The 17,226-nt window shown below is 43.1% G+C and overlaps 2 protein-coding genes across 4 annotated transcripts in view; one reads left to right on the top strand and one right to left on the bottom strand.

The window, feature by feature from the left end:
* LOC126999257 (lutropin-choriogonadotropic hormone receptor-like) overlaps positions 1 to 17,226 on the bottom strand; it is a 109,191-nt gene that overhangs the window by 85,782 nt on the left and 6,183 nt on the right. The gene's annotated exons all lie outside the window — the stretch shown is intronic.
* LOC126999258 (uncharacterized) lies at positions 3,375 to 16,986 on the top strand. Of its 2 annotated transcripts, none has more exons than XM_050861650.1 (4): positions 3,375 to 3,430; positions 8,732 to 8,984; positions 10,975 to 11,282; positions 16,242 to 16,986. In XM_050861650.1, the coding sequence occupies exons 2-4, from the start codon at positions 8,735 to 8,737 to the stop codon at positions 16,836 to 16,838; spliced, it is 1,155 nt and encodes a 384-aa protein (XP_050717607.1). In that variant the 5' UTR covers positions 3,375 to 3,430; positions 8,732 to 8,734; the 3' UTR covers positions 16,839 to 16,986. The 2 variants fall into 2 exon arrangements, with proteins under 2 accessions (XP_050717607.1, XP_050717608.1); XM_050861651.1 differs by having other exon boundaries at positions 3,392 to 3,430; positions 8,735 to 8,984.

The following is a 17,226-nucleotide window of genomic DNA, read 5'->3' as shown; positions in this document are numbered from 1 at the left end:
TATTACTTCTGTCAAAATATTTCCACCATCAGTGTTCAAAACTTTTGAATTAACGTATTCTAGTGCACTAAAAAACAAAATGTCAGTCCTGTGTCAGCGATCAAAGTCTTGCTAAACATTTTAATTTGCTTTTACTTAGACTCCATGTTTTATTTTGTGCAGGCGAGGCATTTTTAATCTTTTAATATGAAAAATTGTTATTTTTATTCTTAACAAGCCTCTTTATAATAGGGCCATAGGCGATGTATTTTTAAAATTCATTAATCTTTTTTGACAAGGGCTAAGGCTCTTCGTCTCATCAGCTCTCCTCCTCATACTGAAAGTCATCTACCTCTTAAAGTCCGCCGCCATGTTGCTTCTCTTTCTATCTTCTGTCGATATTTTCATGCCGACTGCTCTTCTGAACTTGCTAACTGCATGCCTTCCCTCCTCCTGCGGCCCCGCTGCACACGACTTTCTAGTTTCTACTCATGCTCATCCCTATACTGTCCAAACCCCTTATGCAAGAATTAACCAACATCTTCACTCTTTCATCCCTTACACTGGTAAACTCTGGAACAGCCTTCCTTCGTATATATTTCCTCCTGCCTATGACTTGAATTATTTCAAGAGAAGTGTATCAAGACACCTCTCCTCCCGAAACTGACATCTCTTTTGGCTGCTTATTACTTTTGTCTTTGTGGGAACAGCGATTAGCGGGCCTTTTTTTACGCCTTTTTTTGTTGCCCTTCAGCTGTTTCTTTAGCTGAAAAAAAACAACAACAACTTATGGAACAGATTTTTATGCAGATGCTATGGATATAGATTGGTGCTAGAATTACATGGACACATAACCATGAGCATCATATTTTATATATATATATATATATATATATATATATATATATATATATATATATATATATATATATATATATATATATATATATATATATATATATATTAGACTTTCAGATGGGCAGATGGTCGGCCCAAGCCCGTCTTGGCGCAGGTAATTTTTTATAGTGGCTCCAGTTATGTTTGGCTCATGCTGCCCCCCGGAACTTATTCTTGATTCACTTGGACGGTTTCTTCTAGAGTCCGGGTTGATGGGTGGTCTTCAGGACAGCATGTGGGTAGTCTTAGGCCACTCGGCGGTAACTGAAAAATCCCAGGTGGTAGCGTGGGGATTCGAACCGACGTTGTCCATGGCGCCGTGAATGTGAGCCCAGCACGCTAACCACCTATAGCCACTATATATATATATATATATATATATATATATATATATATATATATATATATATATATATATATATATATATATATATATATATATATATAGCGTTCGATCTATAGGTATATGAGTAATGTACAGATATTGTATGTTACGAAAAAGGAATGATTGATTGATCGATTACTGCTATACTTGGGAAGGCAGTGGCTGAGTGGATAGCGTGACGGCGCCGCGTTCCGGACGACGCGAGTTCAATCCCCGCCCGGTGCCACCAAGCTGGGGGTTTTCAGCCGCCGCCGAGTGGCTTAAAACTACCCACATGCTGTCCAGAAGACCACCTATCAGCCCGGACTCTAGATTCTGGGATTAAAGATGAGCTCCGGGAGGGCAGCATGAGCCATTGCAAGATGGCGCCACTATAAACACTTGCCTGAGCCACAACGGGCTGGGCCATACAATCAGGCCCCTCCAAAAAACAAGCCTACCGGCGCCATAGGCGAAGATGTAAAAAAAAAAAATACTACTACTACTACTACTACTACTACTAATAATAATAACAGCGTTACCTGACGGACTTTTATAGTAGTACCAGAACAAACCAGAAAACATACCAGATGAGAGCAAACCGTACCAGGGCGAGTCTTCCTCCTCTATTAACCCGTCCACTGCTCTCCGCCATGACTGTCACCACACACACTGTTCTTAACCTTCCTCTCTGCCGCTCGTAACTGTTGCATCACACACTCGGATGTTCCACCGCTTCCTTCTCTCTCCCTTCTCTCCTCCTTTACATGCTTTCCCCGCCCTCCCTGTTCCTTCCATTTACCAGTTCTTGCTTTTAACACTAACTCACTCCCCTTGGGGCCGCATTCTTAAACATTTCGCCGCCCGAGCACACACATTTAACAAGGCTTTTAGAGGGTGTGGGCATTTCCAGGTGTAGTTTCCTTCCATTTACTTGTTCTTGCTTTTAACAGTAACTTACTCGCTTAGGGTCGTGTACTTAATGATTTTAGCGCATACATTGAACGGGGCTTTCGTAGGAGGTGTGAGGGGTCTTTCATCCTATCCTTGCTCTCCCATTATATCTCCCTTTCCTCCCCTCCCCTTACAGGTCACCCCTTAGCTCTTTCCTGTATCCTTGCTCTCCCATTATATCTCCCTTTCCCTCCCCTTACAGGTCACCCCTTAGCTCTTTCCTGTATTCTTTCTCTCCCATTATATCTCCCTTTCCCTCCCCTTACAGGTCACCCCTTAGCTCTTTCCTGTATCCTTCCTCTCCCATTATATCTCCCTTTCCCTCCCCTTAGTCTTATACGTCAGGTCATCCATTAAGTCATTACTGTCACGTTGTTGTCCATTATTTTTCTCCCGGCCCGAGGCATAAAGACAGGCTTGCTCGCGTCCGTGACTATTCTCGGCGGGCTGGGATGGAGGAAGCGCTTGTGTCTGTTGCTTTTTTGTTGTTATTACTCCTGGCTCCCGGATATGTATGAGCTGGTCTCTCTCTCTCTCTCTCTCTCTCTCTCTCTCTCTCTCTCTCTCTCTCTCTCTCTGTGTGTGTGTTGCCTCAAGTTCCTTCCTGTAGAAAAACTGGTCAAGGACTCCTCCTCCTCCTCCCCTTCCTCCTCCTCCTTCTGCTCTACCTCCGCTTCTTCTTCTTCTTCTTCTTCTTCTTCCTCTTCCTCCTCCTCCCCTTTTTCCTTCTTCCCCATCTCCTTCTTCCTCCTTCTCCAATTTCCTTTACCATGGGAAATAGTACGTGCTGGAGCCCTTAACACACACACACACACACACACACACACACACACACACCTGTACCCACTCCTAGAAAGAAGTACACACGTTTTTAAATATCCTTTTCCGTGTGTGTGTGTGTGTGTGTGTGTGTGTGTGTGTGTACATGGAATGCGCTACGGGCGAAAAAACCTCGTCAGTGTGAATTTGAACCCTCCATCAACCCCGTTAGCACACACACACACACACACACACACACACACACACACGCGTAGGAGAAAAATCAATACGGGAAGGAAATAAACTATAAATAACAAACAAGTACATGCACTCTCTCTCTCTCTCTCTCTCTCTCTCTCTCTCTCTCTCTCTCTCTCTCTCTCTCTCTCTCTCAAGGACAGTCTGGAAGGAGAGTTTACAAGGCACAACACCGGACAGTCTGACTCGCAGCGGTGGTGGTGGTGGTGGTGCAGGCTGGTGAGAGAGAGAGAGAGAGAGAGAGAGAGAGTTGTTTTTAATTGTTATGGTTATGTGTGTATGTATGTATGTTACGTATGTGTGTGTGTGTGTGTGTGTGTGTGTGTGTGTTGCAAGGAAAAGCGTCGAATAGTGAACTGGAAAAGGAAATAGTGACAATAATAATAATAATAATAATAATAATAAGGAAGTAAAAGAAAATGTGTGTTGAGAAATAAAGAAAGTGATTGGGAAAGAGAAAAGAAACTAAAAAGATAAAGAAAGAAATAAAGTCATTGAAAAAAAAAATGTGAGAAATTGAAAGAAAGGAAAAAGAAAGAAAAGATGAAAGAATGAAAATATGTTAGAGAGAAAGGAAGGAACTGAGTGGAAGAAAAGAAGAAAAATAGGAAAAAGAAAAGAGAGGAAGACAAAAAGAGAAGAGGAAATGACGAAGAAAAAGGAAAACAACAGTGACGAGAAGAAGAAAATTGAGAAGAAAAAGAAAACAACAACAACAACAGAGAAAGAAAGAACTGAGTGAAAGAAAAAGAAAAAAAAATAGGAAAGAGTGAAAAAAGCAAGACAAAAAAAGAAGACAGGTAAAGAGGAAGTGAGGAAGAAAAAGGAATAAAATAATACCTTGAGAAGAAGCATTGAGAAGAAAAAAAGAAAGAAAACAACAACAGACAAAGAAAGAACTGAATGAAAGAAAAAGAAGAAAATAGGAAAGAGTGAACAAAGCAAGACAAGAAAAAGACAGGTAAGGAGGAAGTGACGAAGAAAAGGAAAACAATAGTGACGAGACGAAGTATTGAGAAGAAAAAGAAAACAACAACAACAACAACAGAGAAAGAAAGAACTGAGTGAAAGAAACGAAGAAAATAGAATAGAGTGAACAAAGACAGACAAAAAGAAGACAGGTAAAGAGGAAGTGAGGAAGAAAAGGAAAACAATAGTGACGAGACGAAGCATTGAGAAGAAAAAGAAAACAACAACAGAGAAAGAAAGAACTGAGTGAAAGAAAAAGAAGAAAATAGGAAAGAGTGAACAAAGACAGACAAAAAGAAGACAGGTACAGAGGAAGAAAAAGAAAACAACAACAGAGAAAGAAAGAACTGAGTGAAAGAAAAAGAAGAAAATAGGAAAGAGTGAACAAAGACAGACAAAAAGAAGACAGGTAAAGAGGAGGTGAGGAAGACAAAGGAATACAAAAAAGCACCTCGAGAAGAAGCATTGAGAAGATAAAGAAAGAAATGAGAGAAAAAAAGAGAAAAACGAAGAGAAAAATAGTGAAAATAATAAAAAAATAAAGGAAGAAACAAAAAATAAAGAAACTACTGATAAATAAAATAATGAATGGGAGAATGGGAAGAGAAAAAAGGAGAGAGGAGAAAAGAAAGATAAGATGAAAGAAAGAAGGAAAGAAAGAAAGGAACAAAGACTCAAACAAATAAGAAAATAGATTAGAAAAGAATGAATGAACGAAGGAAAACAGAAGAAAGGAAGCAGAAGAGAAAGAAGGATTAGATAAAACACGAAGCAAAGAGAAAAGAAAGAAAATAATGAATGAATGAAAGAATAACAAGGAGAAAAGAATGAAAGAATAAAAGTGAACGAAAAAAATGAATGAAAAAGAAAAAAAAGAAGGAAAAGAATGAGGAAGTAACTAGCGAGGAAAAACAAACAAAGAGAACATTCAGGAAGCGACAAAAAAACCCATAAAAAAGAAAGAAAAAGAACATAAGAAAGAAAGAAAGAAAGAAAAATAGGATAATAAAAGGGAAGAGATAAAAACATATATAAAAAAGACAGTCACAAACTTTTATGAGCGCGCATACACACACACACACACACACACACACACACACACACACACACACACACACACACACACACACACATTCATTACCTACCTGTCTAATTGTACACACACCAACAAGCGCACACACACACACACACACACACACACACACACACACACACACACACGTAACCAGACAGACAGACAAACAAAAAACAGACAAGTTAAGTTTTTTATGACTGGTGGTGGTGGTGATGGTGATGGCGTTTGTGGTGGTGAGTGTTTATGGTGCTGAGAGGGAGGGGGACATGGCGGTGTGTATGTAGTTGTGATGGTGATGGTGGTGATGATGGTGGTGGTGATAATGATGTTGATGATGATAATGTACTGGTGATGGTGATGACACACTGGTGATGAAGGTGATTTGGTGACCATGATAGTGATGGTGATGGTGGTGATGATAGTGGTAATGGGTGTGGTGATGGTGGTGATGGAGGTAATGGTGGTGGCGTTACCTTCACCACCACCACCACCGTTGCACAACACGGAACTAAGAGATCTAGTTCCTTCCTTCTCTCTCTCTCTCTCTCTCTCTCTCTCTCTCTCTCTCTCTCTCTCTCTCTCTCTCTCTCTCTCTCCCCCATCGTGTATTTAACAGCGAAAAAAAAAAAATCTCTAAAGGAGATAAATTTCTTAGACATACAAAATAATGTGCAAAACTCGACAGGAAATTACATACTTTATCGTGAAAAAAGGCGGCGAATGAAGTGTATGTGAGTCAAGGCGTCGGTGTGAGGAAAATATTCCCGTAAACTAAAAATATTCAGAACTTTCTTCAATTAAATAAACCACGAAAAGGAGATTGGAGGTCGGATTGAACCCTTAACTGGCAGCGCAGGTAACATACTAACTGAAAATCAACACGTTACGAACGTGTTGAATAACTATTTTTCCTCGGCATTCAGTACCAGTTTGACCGCCGCCGCCACCATCATCAGTGGTTTCATGTACTAATGGAGATCCAGTTTATGCCCTGCCGAGTCTTGAAATAACCACCGAAAAAGTTCTTTATGCGTCCAATCCCTCAAAACAAAGAAAAGCCCAGGACCGGACAGTATTATATCCTAAACTACTTTCAGGAACAAAAAGAGAAATGTCAGTTCCTCTCACATTCTTATTTGATAATGTCCGTGTGAAAAGGCATCCTCACATTGAATTGGATTTTTTTTTTTTTTTTTTTGACGTTCCGCCTATGGCGCCGGTAGACTTTCTTGATGGGACCTCATGGTCGACCCCAGCCCATTACGGCGAAGGCAAGTGTTTTATGGTGGTGCCATTTTGCTCAGAGCATTCTGCCCCCCGGAACATATCTTTCCTCCAGTCTAGAGAGTTTCGTTAGAGTCCGGATTGATGGTCTTCAGAACAGCATATGGGTATAGTCTTATAAGTGATGACTGGAAATTGTCAGCTTGTGACGACGGGCGGGTCTCGAACCCGGGTCCTCCAGGATGTCGCGCCCGCACTCTGATCACTCAGTCACCATCTCCCCAAAATGGCTGACGTCAAACCGATTTTTTGGAAAGTAGAAAAAAATGAACTATAGCATAATTAGAACAAAAATTGTAAATTATACCTTAAAAGTCATTCTCTAATTAAGGACTCCGACCTTTTGTAACGACGTCTAAGTTTATGACATAACCAAATCACTGAACGTAGCCTATCTTGATTTCCAGAAAGCGTTTGATAAAGTTCCACATCATAAGTTACGCTATAAAATCAAGCAACTCGGTATTGACGGTAAAGTACATGTGCACCAATGGATCGCAAATTGGATGAGCAACAAACAGCAAAGATGGAGATCAACGGATTTAACTCAGAGTGGGCGCCACTCACTAGTGGCGTCCCTCAGGGCTCGGTTCTTGGCCCAGTGCTGTTTATAACTTACATCAAAGACACTGATGGTGGATTGAATAATATCATTAGTAAGTTTGCAGACGACACAAAGATTTGTACTTCGGTCCTCACTGACGAAGACAGACAAAGCCTCCAAGAAGATTTGCATAAAATTTCAGCTTGGTCTGATAGATGGGAGATGCCCTTTAATATAGATAAGTGCCAGGTCCTTCAAGTTGGAACAAGTAATAAGAGTTTCGATTACAAAATGCGTGGCGTTAAACTCAGAAGCGTTCAGTGTGTCAAGGACCTGGGTGTCAAAATCGCGTCAACCTCAAATTCTCACAGCAATGCATCGATGCAGCAAATAAAGCGAACAGAATGTTGGGTTCAATAAGAGAAACTTTGCTTTCAAGAATAAAGATGTAATACCACCACTTTACAATAGTTCAGTCAGGCCCCACTTGGAATATGCGGTTCGGTTCTGGTCTCCCCACCACTGGAAAACTTTGCTAAATTAGGTGTGCAACGTAGGACAACGAAGATAATTTCCTCCTTGCGCAACTTTACTATGAAAGTTTGTTCTCTCTTGAGAACCGTCGCCTCCGAGGAAAACAGATCGAATGCTTCAAAATACTCATTGGTCTTAAGAAAGTGTACATATCAAAATTGTCTTTGATCGACGACACGTTGCGAACGAGAAATAATGGCACAAAGTCATGTGAAAACAAATAAATTCAGACTGCACTAAAGTTTTCTTCACCAACGTTGTAGTGGTCCAGTGTAACACGATTAATTAATTTAAAAACAAGCTCGACCGACACTTCCTTCAGCTTGATATTCGCTAAAGCAGAAATGATCGGTCTTGTTGGCCATTTAAAGAAGTTCCCAATATTATTTATAAGGACAGACAACAGCGTATGCTTACAACTTTACCATCAAGTCTGAAAGGCAGGGTTTGTGTGGTCTGAACATCTATGTAAACCTCTCTCTCTCTCTCTCTCTCTCTCTCTCTCTCTCTCTCTCTCTCTCTCTCTCTCTCTCTCTCTCTCTCTCTCTCTCTCTCTCTCGTGTGTTATGTGAGCGATTTTTTTCCAGGAAAGATATTAAAGAATCTCTCTCTCTCTCTCTCTCTCTCTCTCTCTCTCTCTCTCTCTCTACCCCCCCTTGAGGCAGCTGATTAAAAAGGAATAGGAAGAGTTCGAGAAGGAAGAAGAAAAATTGGAGAGGAGAGCAGGAGGAGGAAAAGTTACAGAAAGAAGAAGAAAAAAAATACTGTATAGAAGAAGAAGAGGAGGAGGAGGAGGAGGAGGAGGAGGAGGAGGAGGAGGAGGAGGAGGAGGAGGAGGAGGAGGAGGGTTTGGAAGAGGAGGAGGAGGGTTTGGAAGAGAAGGAGGAGGATTTAGAGGAGGAGGAGGAGGAGGAGGAGGAGGATCAGGAAGAGGAGGAGAGGATGTTTGCCGACGTTCTCCTCACCGTGAGTAAATGTACACACACACACACACACACACACACACACACACACACACACACACACACACACACAGGAAACAGCTAAAAATAATACCATACTACTACTATTACTACTACTACTACTACTACTACCACGCTTATCACTATTTCAGAAGATGATGGAGATGAGGAAGATGAAGATGAGGATGCTGGGGGTGACGATGATGATGGCGATGATTCCTCTTAGCCAACAGATCTCCGTGAAACGACACCTTTCCAACGACCATAACGACCCCCTCTCCCACCCCCCCGACGACCCCTCTCACTCCTCGTCCTCCTCCGCCCACGACCTCAGTCACAGTCTCCACATGCTGATGACCGGTCTGAGCGAGTCACCACACTTGGCCGCCATGTTGGACAGCCTGGGTGAGTACTGGTGATGACTGGTGCTGGCTGGTGATGACTGGTGGTCGTGGTGATGGCGACGGGTACTTGAGTTCGTTGAAAGTTTATCATATACATCAACGATTTTGGCTGCGGTACAACATTTTTTCATATTCTACATTCGGCCTATGGCGCCGGTAGGCTTTTATTATGGGATTTGTTGGTTGGTCCCAGCCCGTAATGGCGCAGGCAAGTGTTTATAATGGCGCCATCTTACTTGGCTCATGCTGTTCCCGGAGCTTATTTTTCATACTCTTTAGAGAGGTTATCTAGAGTCCGGGTTGAAAGGTGGTCTTCAGGACAACATGCGGATAGTCTTGCAGCTTGTAACGGCGGGCAGGACGCGAACGCAGGTCCTCCTCGACATCGCGCCCGCACGCTGAACACTCAGCCGCCGCCTCCGCTAACTAGTAACAATCAAGTTGCGCCAGTTTTGTGCCCTTAAGCTGCCTCTTTGGCTGTAAAAATTAAAGTTTGGTTAAGACACAAAAACAGCGAGGCTTAGTTACTCCAGGAGGAACTAAGAACTGTACGGGTGGGCCGACGAATGGGTGATGCAGTTCAACATCGACAAATACAACGTCCCACAGTGATTACACATTACATATAAAACAGTTCTTGACCACTCCGGCTGCGAGAGGGGTTTGGGTCTACGTGTGACCTTCCACCAGAAATCACCGTATTGCCGCGAGAATCCGTGGAAAGAGTCTTGGGTTATATTTCTAGAGGCGTCAGCAAAAGGAATTCAGAAGTTATCCTCAAACTGTATCTGGCTCTGTTAGGCCTCACTTGGATTACGCTCTACAATTTCGGTGCCCCTATCACAGGAAGGATATAGATTCCCTCGAGACAGTACAGAGGACAACGACAAAGATGATCCAGGGACTTGGGATTTTACCGTACAGAGAAAGACTAAATTGTATCTGGCTCTGGTTAGGCCTCACCTGGACTACCCTGTTCAGTTTCGGTGCCCCTGTCATAGGAAGGATATAGATTCCCTCGAGGCAGCACAGAGAAGAGTAACTAAAATGATCCAGGGACTTGGGAATTTACCGGGCAGAGATAGACTAGAAAAATAAACTTAACTTACTTTATTTGGAAAGACGTAGACTGCAATGGGATTTAAGAAGAAGTTTTGCTTTGGTTAAGAAGATCAATGATGGCGGTTTAGATGAAGTATACTTATATTAGTTACGATGCGAATGTAAATAATAGTAATAATAATAATAATAATAATAATAATAATAATAATAATAATAATAATAATAATAATAATAGGTAACAAGTGTAACATATTCTTATATAATCTGGTACGGAAAAAATAAAGAGAGAGAGAAAAAGAAAGAAAGTGAGAAAGAGAGAAAACCACTCGCTCACACTTGCTCCTCTGCTGGGACTGACAGCGACAGCCCATCATTTTTTATCCTCTCTCTCTCTCTCTCTCTCTCTCTCTCTCTCTCTCTCTCTCTCTCTCTCTCTTGATGCCTTTCAGTTTTATTTTTTTCTTTCACTTTTTCTCACATTCATTCATTCAATCTCTCTCTCTCTCTCTCTCTCTCTCTCTCTCTCTCTCTCTCTAAGAAATCTTATAGGGGCATTCTTTTTCTTTCTCTCTCTCTCTCTCTCTCTCTCTCTCTCTCTCTCTCTCTCTCTCTCTCTCTCTCTCTCTCTCTCTCTCTCTCTCTCTCTCTCTCTCTCTCTCTCTCTCTAAAAGCCAAATTCCCTGAGCTAATGAGATGGTGATGAATGGAGGAGGAAGAGGAGGAGGAGGAGGAGGAGGAGGAGGAAGAGATTTAAAAGAAGAGGAAGGAAATTAGCTACAGTAGAACATAAAAGCTCCTCTCATAATAATAATAATAAAAATAATAATAATAATAATAATAATAATAATAATAACAATAATAATAATAATAATAATAATAGTCATAATAACAATCATCGTCATCATCATCATTTTCTTCTTTTTCTTCAGTCGTGGATGACCAAGAAGACACGAGAGCGATGGAGAGCGTGAAGAACGTGATGAAGATGAGGAAGAAAGAAAGAGAAGGAGGAGGAAGAGGAGGAGGAGGAGGAAGAGGAGGAGGAGGAGGAAGGCGAAGAGGAGACGCCCATTTGCACCACCAGGATGAAGAAGGAGAAAACGGAGGAGGAGGAGCAGGAGGAGGAGGAGCAGGAGGAGGAGGAGGAGGAGGAGGAGAAGTAGGAGGAGGAGGAGGGACACAAACTGCTGAATTCACCTTGGAGCCTCATCTTGGACCCGCCATCTTGCCTTTCGAGGTAAGTAACAGTAGTAGTAGTAGTAGTAGTAGTAGTAGTAGTAGTAGTAGTAGTAGTAGTAATAGTAGTAGTAGTAGTAGTCATAGTAGTAGTAGTAGTAGTAGTAATAGTAGTAGTAGTAGTCATAGTAGTAGTAGTAGTAGTAGTAGAAGTAGTCATAGTAGTAGTAGTAGTAGTAGTAGTAGCAGTCATAGTCGTAGTAGTAGTAGAAGTAGTTTTTTTTTTTTACAACAAAGGAGGCAGCTCAAGGGCACACAAAAAAGAAAACAATAATAAAAAAAAGACCGCTACTCGCTGCTCCCAAAAAAGAATCAAAAGAGGTGGCCGAAAGAAAGGTCAATTTCGGGAGGAGAGATGTCCTGATACCCTCCTTTTGAAAGAGTTCAATTCGTAGGGAGGAGGAAATACAGATGAAGGAAGATTGTTCCAGAGTTTACCAGCGTGAGGGATGAAAGAGTGAAGATGCTGGTTAACTCTTGCATAATGGGTTTGGACAGTATAGGGATGAGCATGAGTAGAAAGTCGTGTGCAGCGGGGCCGCGGGAGGGGGGGAGGCATGCAGTTAGCAAGTTCAGAAGAGCAGTCAGCGTGGAAATATCTACAGATATAGAAAGAGAGGCAACATCGCGGCGGAATTTAAGAGGAAGACTATCAGTAGGAGGAGGAGAGCTGATGAGACGAAGAGCCTTAGGCCCGTACCAAAAGTCACGAAGGTTTAGCGACGAAGATCGAAGGGAAGGACGGTGCGTACCTATAGTCACTAGCATTTTTGGAACGAAGGTCTGCGGGAGAGACGAAGGGAAGGCAAGGTCTACCCCGTGTCTTCCCTCAGACCTTCGAATAAAAATGTTTATTTTCCTAATTTGGCGTGACAAATAGTTGCGGTTCAGTTAAAACAACCTGAGAAAATATTTTCCCTATTTGGAAAGTCATATATTATAGTTGCAGCGAATATGTTTGTCTTGTTTACAACAACAGCACACGCCTTCAAAGCACAGAGGTACCAGGCCAGCCAGGCGGGAACCTTCGCGGCTCACATTCTCCAACGATATATGGGTTTTCAAATTCTTTCTCATTTCAGTTAAGACATCTGGCTCTGCAAGTGCAAACAAAGGGCATCTTATTAATTTACTGCATGAAAATAACGATTGATAATGGAAAAAACCCATGAAATAATAAATAATAACTGTTGAGTGCGATGCTAGGCTATTTCGAATATATTAGGCTACCCATGTTATTTATACATGCAACATCAAAATTCCTTATGTATAGACACTTACAGAGTCGTATGTCACTTTATATCCCTTAATGAGATGAAATATGAGTATCTGAAAGGCTATAGATCGTTCGAGTATGATAAAACTATACTGTTTGATATATAAGTTGTTTCTTCGTGTTCTTGTATGGTATATTATCGATGCAAAACTTCTGTTTGCGGTTCATATACAATGGTTTGAGGATTTTTTGTATACACAAACATTCACATGATCTTCATGCAATCACAAACTCACAATGCGCAGGTGCCACATCTACGTTCACGAGTGGACAGACGGAATGAAACGGACAATATTATGGCTGTAATAGCACCATGGAGGTATTATACCTCCATGAATAGCACTGTGTGTTTGTATGTGTGTGCGTGCATTAGATCTGGTCGGTGAAAAGTAGCCTGTAGTGTGTGTATGTGCATTTACCTTTTCGAGCGACTTGTGGTAAGGATTGAAGGCACGGTCTGAGGCCGTGCCTACATTGTCAAAGGGAAGGTACGCGGCTCGACCTTCATGACTCTTGATACGGGCCTTAGACTCCACTCTGTCCAGAAGAGCTGTGTGGGTGGAGCCCCCTCACACGTGAGATGCATACTCCATACGAGGGCGGACAAGGCTCCTGTATATGGATAGCAACTGCGCGGGGAAGAAGAACTGGCGGAGACGATACAGACCGCCCAACCTCGAGGAAGCTGATTTAGCGAGAGAGGAGATATGAAGTTTCCAGTTGAGATTTTGAGTTAAGGATAGACCGAGGATATTTAGTGTTGAAGAAGGTGACAGCTGAGTGTTGTCAAAGAATAGGGGATAGGTGTTTGGAAGATTGTGTCGAGTTGATAGGTGGAGAAATTGAGTTTTTGAGGCATTGAAGGACACAAGGTTCCTTCTGCCCCAATCGGAAATGATAGCAAGGTCTGAGGTTAAGCGTTCTGCAGCCTCCAGTCTGGAGTCGTGTACTTCCTGTTGAGAGGGTCTTCTATTGAAAGAAGTTGAATAATGCAGAGTGGAGTCGTCGGCGTATGAGTGGACAGGACAGTTTGTTATGGAAAGAAGATCATTGATGAATAACAGGAAGAGAGTGGGTGATAGGACAGAGCCCTGTGGAACGCCACTGTTGATAGGTTTAGGGGAAGAGCAGTGACCGTCTACCACCGCAGAGATAGAACGGCCGGAAAGGAAACTGGAGATAAAGGAACAGAGAGAGGGACAGAATCCGAAAGAGGGCAGTTTAGAAAGCAAAGACTGGTGCCAGACTCTATCGAAGGCTTTCGATATGTCTAGCGCAACAGAGAAAGTTTCACCGAAACGGCTAAGAGAGGATGACCAAGAGTCAGTTAAGAGAGCAAGAAGATCGCCAGTAGAACGCCCCTTACGGAATCCATACTGGCGATCAGATAGAAGGTTAGAAGTGGAAAGGTGCTTTTGAATCTTCCGGTTAAGGATTGACTCAAAAGCTTTAGATAGACAGGAAAGTAAAGCTAGGATTAGAACGGTTACCCTTCTTAGGCACAGGCTGTACAAAAGCATACTTCCAGCAGGAAGGAAAGGTAGATGTTGATAGGCAGAGACGAAAGAGTTTGACCAGGCAGGGTGTCAGCACGGAAGCACAGTTTTTAAGGACAATAGGAGGCACTCCATCAGGTCCATAAAGTGGTAGTAACAATAGTAGTAGTAGTAGCAGTAGTAGTAGTAGTAGTAGTAATAGTCGTAGTAGTAGTAGTAGCAGTAGTAGTAGTAGTAGTAGTAGTAGTAGTAGTAGTAGTAGTAGTAGTAGTAGTAGTAGTAGTAGTAGTAGTAGTAGTAGTAGTAGTAGTAGTAGTAGTAGTAGTAGTAGTAGTAGTAGTAGTAGTAGTAGTAGTAGTAGTAGTAGTAGTAGTAGTAGTCATTGGCGGGGTGGGGCCAATGAATTGCTTTGTGAAAGGATATGAGAGAATATACCGCTCACAACGCAACTCTAATAGATGGAGGCCCGTTCAAAAAAAAAAAAAAAAAAAAAAAAAAAGTAGTAGTAGTAGCAGTAGTAGTAGTAGTAGTAGTAGTAGTAGTAGTAGTAGTAGTAGTATAGTAGTAGTATAGTAGTAGTAGCAGAAGTAGTAGTAGCAGTAGTAGTAGTAGTAGTAGTGGTAGAGGTAGCGGTAATAGTAGAAGTTGTACACAAAAATAATCACCACTACCATTTCATCAAAACTTCATCACCATTCTTTCAACACCACTTCATCATCACCTTTTCATTACCAATAAACATCAGACCTGCCAGTCTGGGCGTAAGCCACTCTTGGTGAGGCATGTACGGGAGGCGAGCGGGTGCTCTCTCTCTCTCTCTCTCTCTCTCTCTCTCTCTCTCTCTCTCTCTCTCTCTCTCTCTCTCGCCTCCAGTGACCTCACTTTCCGTTTCCCTACTGTCTCCTCAGCACCAGAGGGTAGTTCACAATGCTCTCTAAAGACAAAAATTCTCACGTTTCACACCACGCTACATACACGCGACACGCACACCATTTCCTCAAACTTATCAAACTTTATTATGGAAAGTCTCCATCCGAGGGAGAGGACCAGAACTGTCCCCAGGTCGGACCCCACTTCTGGTGACGAATGAAAGAGGCGTCTTGATAACTCTTACAACTTATCCTTCATAAACTTCTGCAACATTCGCGGTCTTTGCTCTAATTTCCACTCTGTGGGACACTATCTCTCCCCATCTAAACCTCACCTTCTCTTCCTAACCGAAACACACGTGTCTGAGGCTACTGACGGTAATCTACGTATATTCTGTTCCCCCCTAAATCCTAAAGTTTAATCCAAAGCTGGATGTTGCGTCTATGAATACAATGATATCACTTGCTCTCGGGCCCAATACCTTGATTCTTCAGAATTTTCCACCATCTGGCTACGACTTCATTGTCACTATCACTAAATACGTATGTGCCGTTTATCTCTCAGCTAACTCTATCAACTATGTAAATTTCTTTGACTATTTGAATTCTAAAATGGAGCACATCTTGACTCACTCTCCCTTCGCTGAAAATCTCTTGAGAGATTTCTATGTTCACCGCCAGCTTTAGCTTTCATCCTCCTTCACTGACCAGTCTGATAAACAAGCTTTCAGCTTTGTTCTCTTTAATCCTCTTACTGAGATTCTTCTGCCTCTTAAATTCCGCCGCAGCGCTGCCTCTCTTTCAGTCTTCTATCGATGTTTTCATGCTGACTGCTCTTCTGAACTTGCTAAATGCATGCCTCCAGGCCTGTCGCGGCCCCGCTGCACACGGCTTTCCATTCTTGCTATTCATATCTCTTATGCAAGAGTTAACCAGCATCTTCATTCTTTTATCCCTTTCGCTGGTAAACTCTGGAACAGCCTTCCTTCGTCTCTCGAATCGTCTGTAGTTACCTTCTCCTGCCTACGACTTGAACGCCTTCAAGAGGGAAAAATCAAGACCAGCAGATTCCAACCCTCTCTTTCTACCACTCTAGCTGTCTTGTGTTTACAGGAGCAGCGATTAGCAGGTTTTTTATTTGTTCTTTTGCCCTTAAGATGCTTCCTTTACTGTAAGAGTCAACATCACCTTAGCACCATTTTACATCGCCACGCAACATCCCTTTTCAACACCACTTGTCTAGCAGTACTCATCACCCATATCAACACCACTATTCCATCATCCCTCAACCCCACCTCATCACCCCCTCTCCCCCACAGGTTCCGGAGGGGTATTTCGTGCCCTTCGTGCCCAGAAACGCGTTTGGTGTCGTGAATGGCGTGTCAAGACCCCCGCACGGCCACGGCTCCTTCTATGCCCACCGGACGCCGGGGCTGGTCGACGTGCTCAACTCCCCCGCGTACGGCTTCCTCTTCAGCGGCTGGCGGCGGTTTGGCGGCGGCGGGGAGGGAGCTGGTCTGGGGCTGGGTCTTGGCGGCGATGCAGGTCTTGATCTGGGTCTTGGGGATTTAGATGGTCTGACTTTTGGGGATTTAGAAGCTCTGGGTATTAGTCTCGCGGATTTAGAAGGTCTCGCGGATTTAGAAGGTCTGGGTCTTGGTCTTGGTGGTGATGGAGGAGGAGATTTTGGTGGTGATGTTGGAGGTCTTGATGGTGTTGGTGGTGTTGTTGGTGGTGATGAAGGAGGAGTAGGTCTTCATGTTGTTGGTGGTGATGAGGGAGGTCTTGCTGGTGGTGGTGTTGGAGATGGTGAGATTTCTTCTAAGCTTGGAGTCGTATTAGGTGGTGGTGAGACTGAAGGTGATGCTGGAGGTGATGTTTTGCCCTTGTCTGAGAGTGAGTTGCTGAGTGCCTAGCCCTCCCTGACCTCACCCAGCACTGGCTCAAGCGCCACTGGGACGGAGATGAGCACCGAGGCCACGCGCAGCTACACCGTATGCCCCAAACTTTGCCTTTACATACTCAGGTCAGGATCAGCTAGCTCAGTGCCCCCTACACAACCCCATGAGACAGGATCAGCTAGCTCAGTGCCCCCTACACAACCCCATGAGACAGGATCAGCTAGCTCAGTACCCCCTACACAACCCCATAAGACAGGATCAGCTAGCTCAGTGCCCCCTACACAACCCCATGAGACAGGATCAGCTAGCTCAGTGCCCCCTACACAACCCCATGAGACAGGATCAGCTAGCTCAGTGCCCCCTACACAACCCCATGAGACAGGATCAGCTAGCTCAGTGCCCC

The sequence above is a fragment of the Eriocheir sinensis genome, chromosome 16 (assembly GCF_024679095.1).
Source record: "Eriocheir sinensis breed Jianghai 21 chromosome 16, ASM2467909v1, whole genome shotgun sequence".
In the NCBI taxonomy this organism is placed as follows: Eukaryota; Metazoa; Arthropoda; class Malacostraca; order Decapoda; family Varunidae; genus Eriocheir; species Eriocheir sinensis.
Note: the sequence above shows the minus strand (reverse complement) of the source record. Positions and strands in the feature narration are given on the sequence as shown.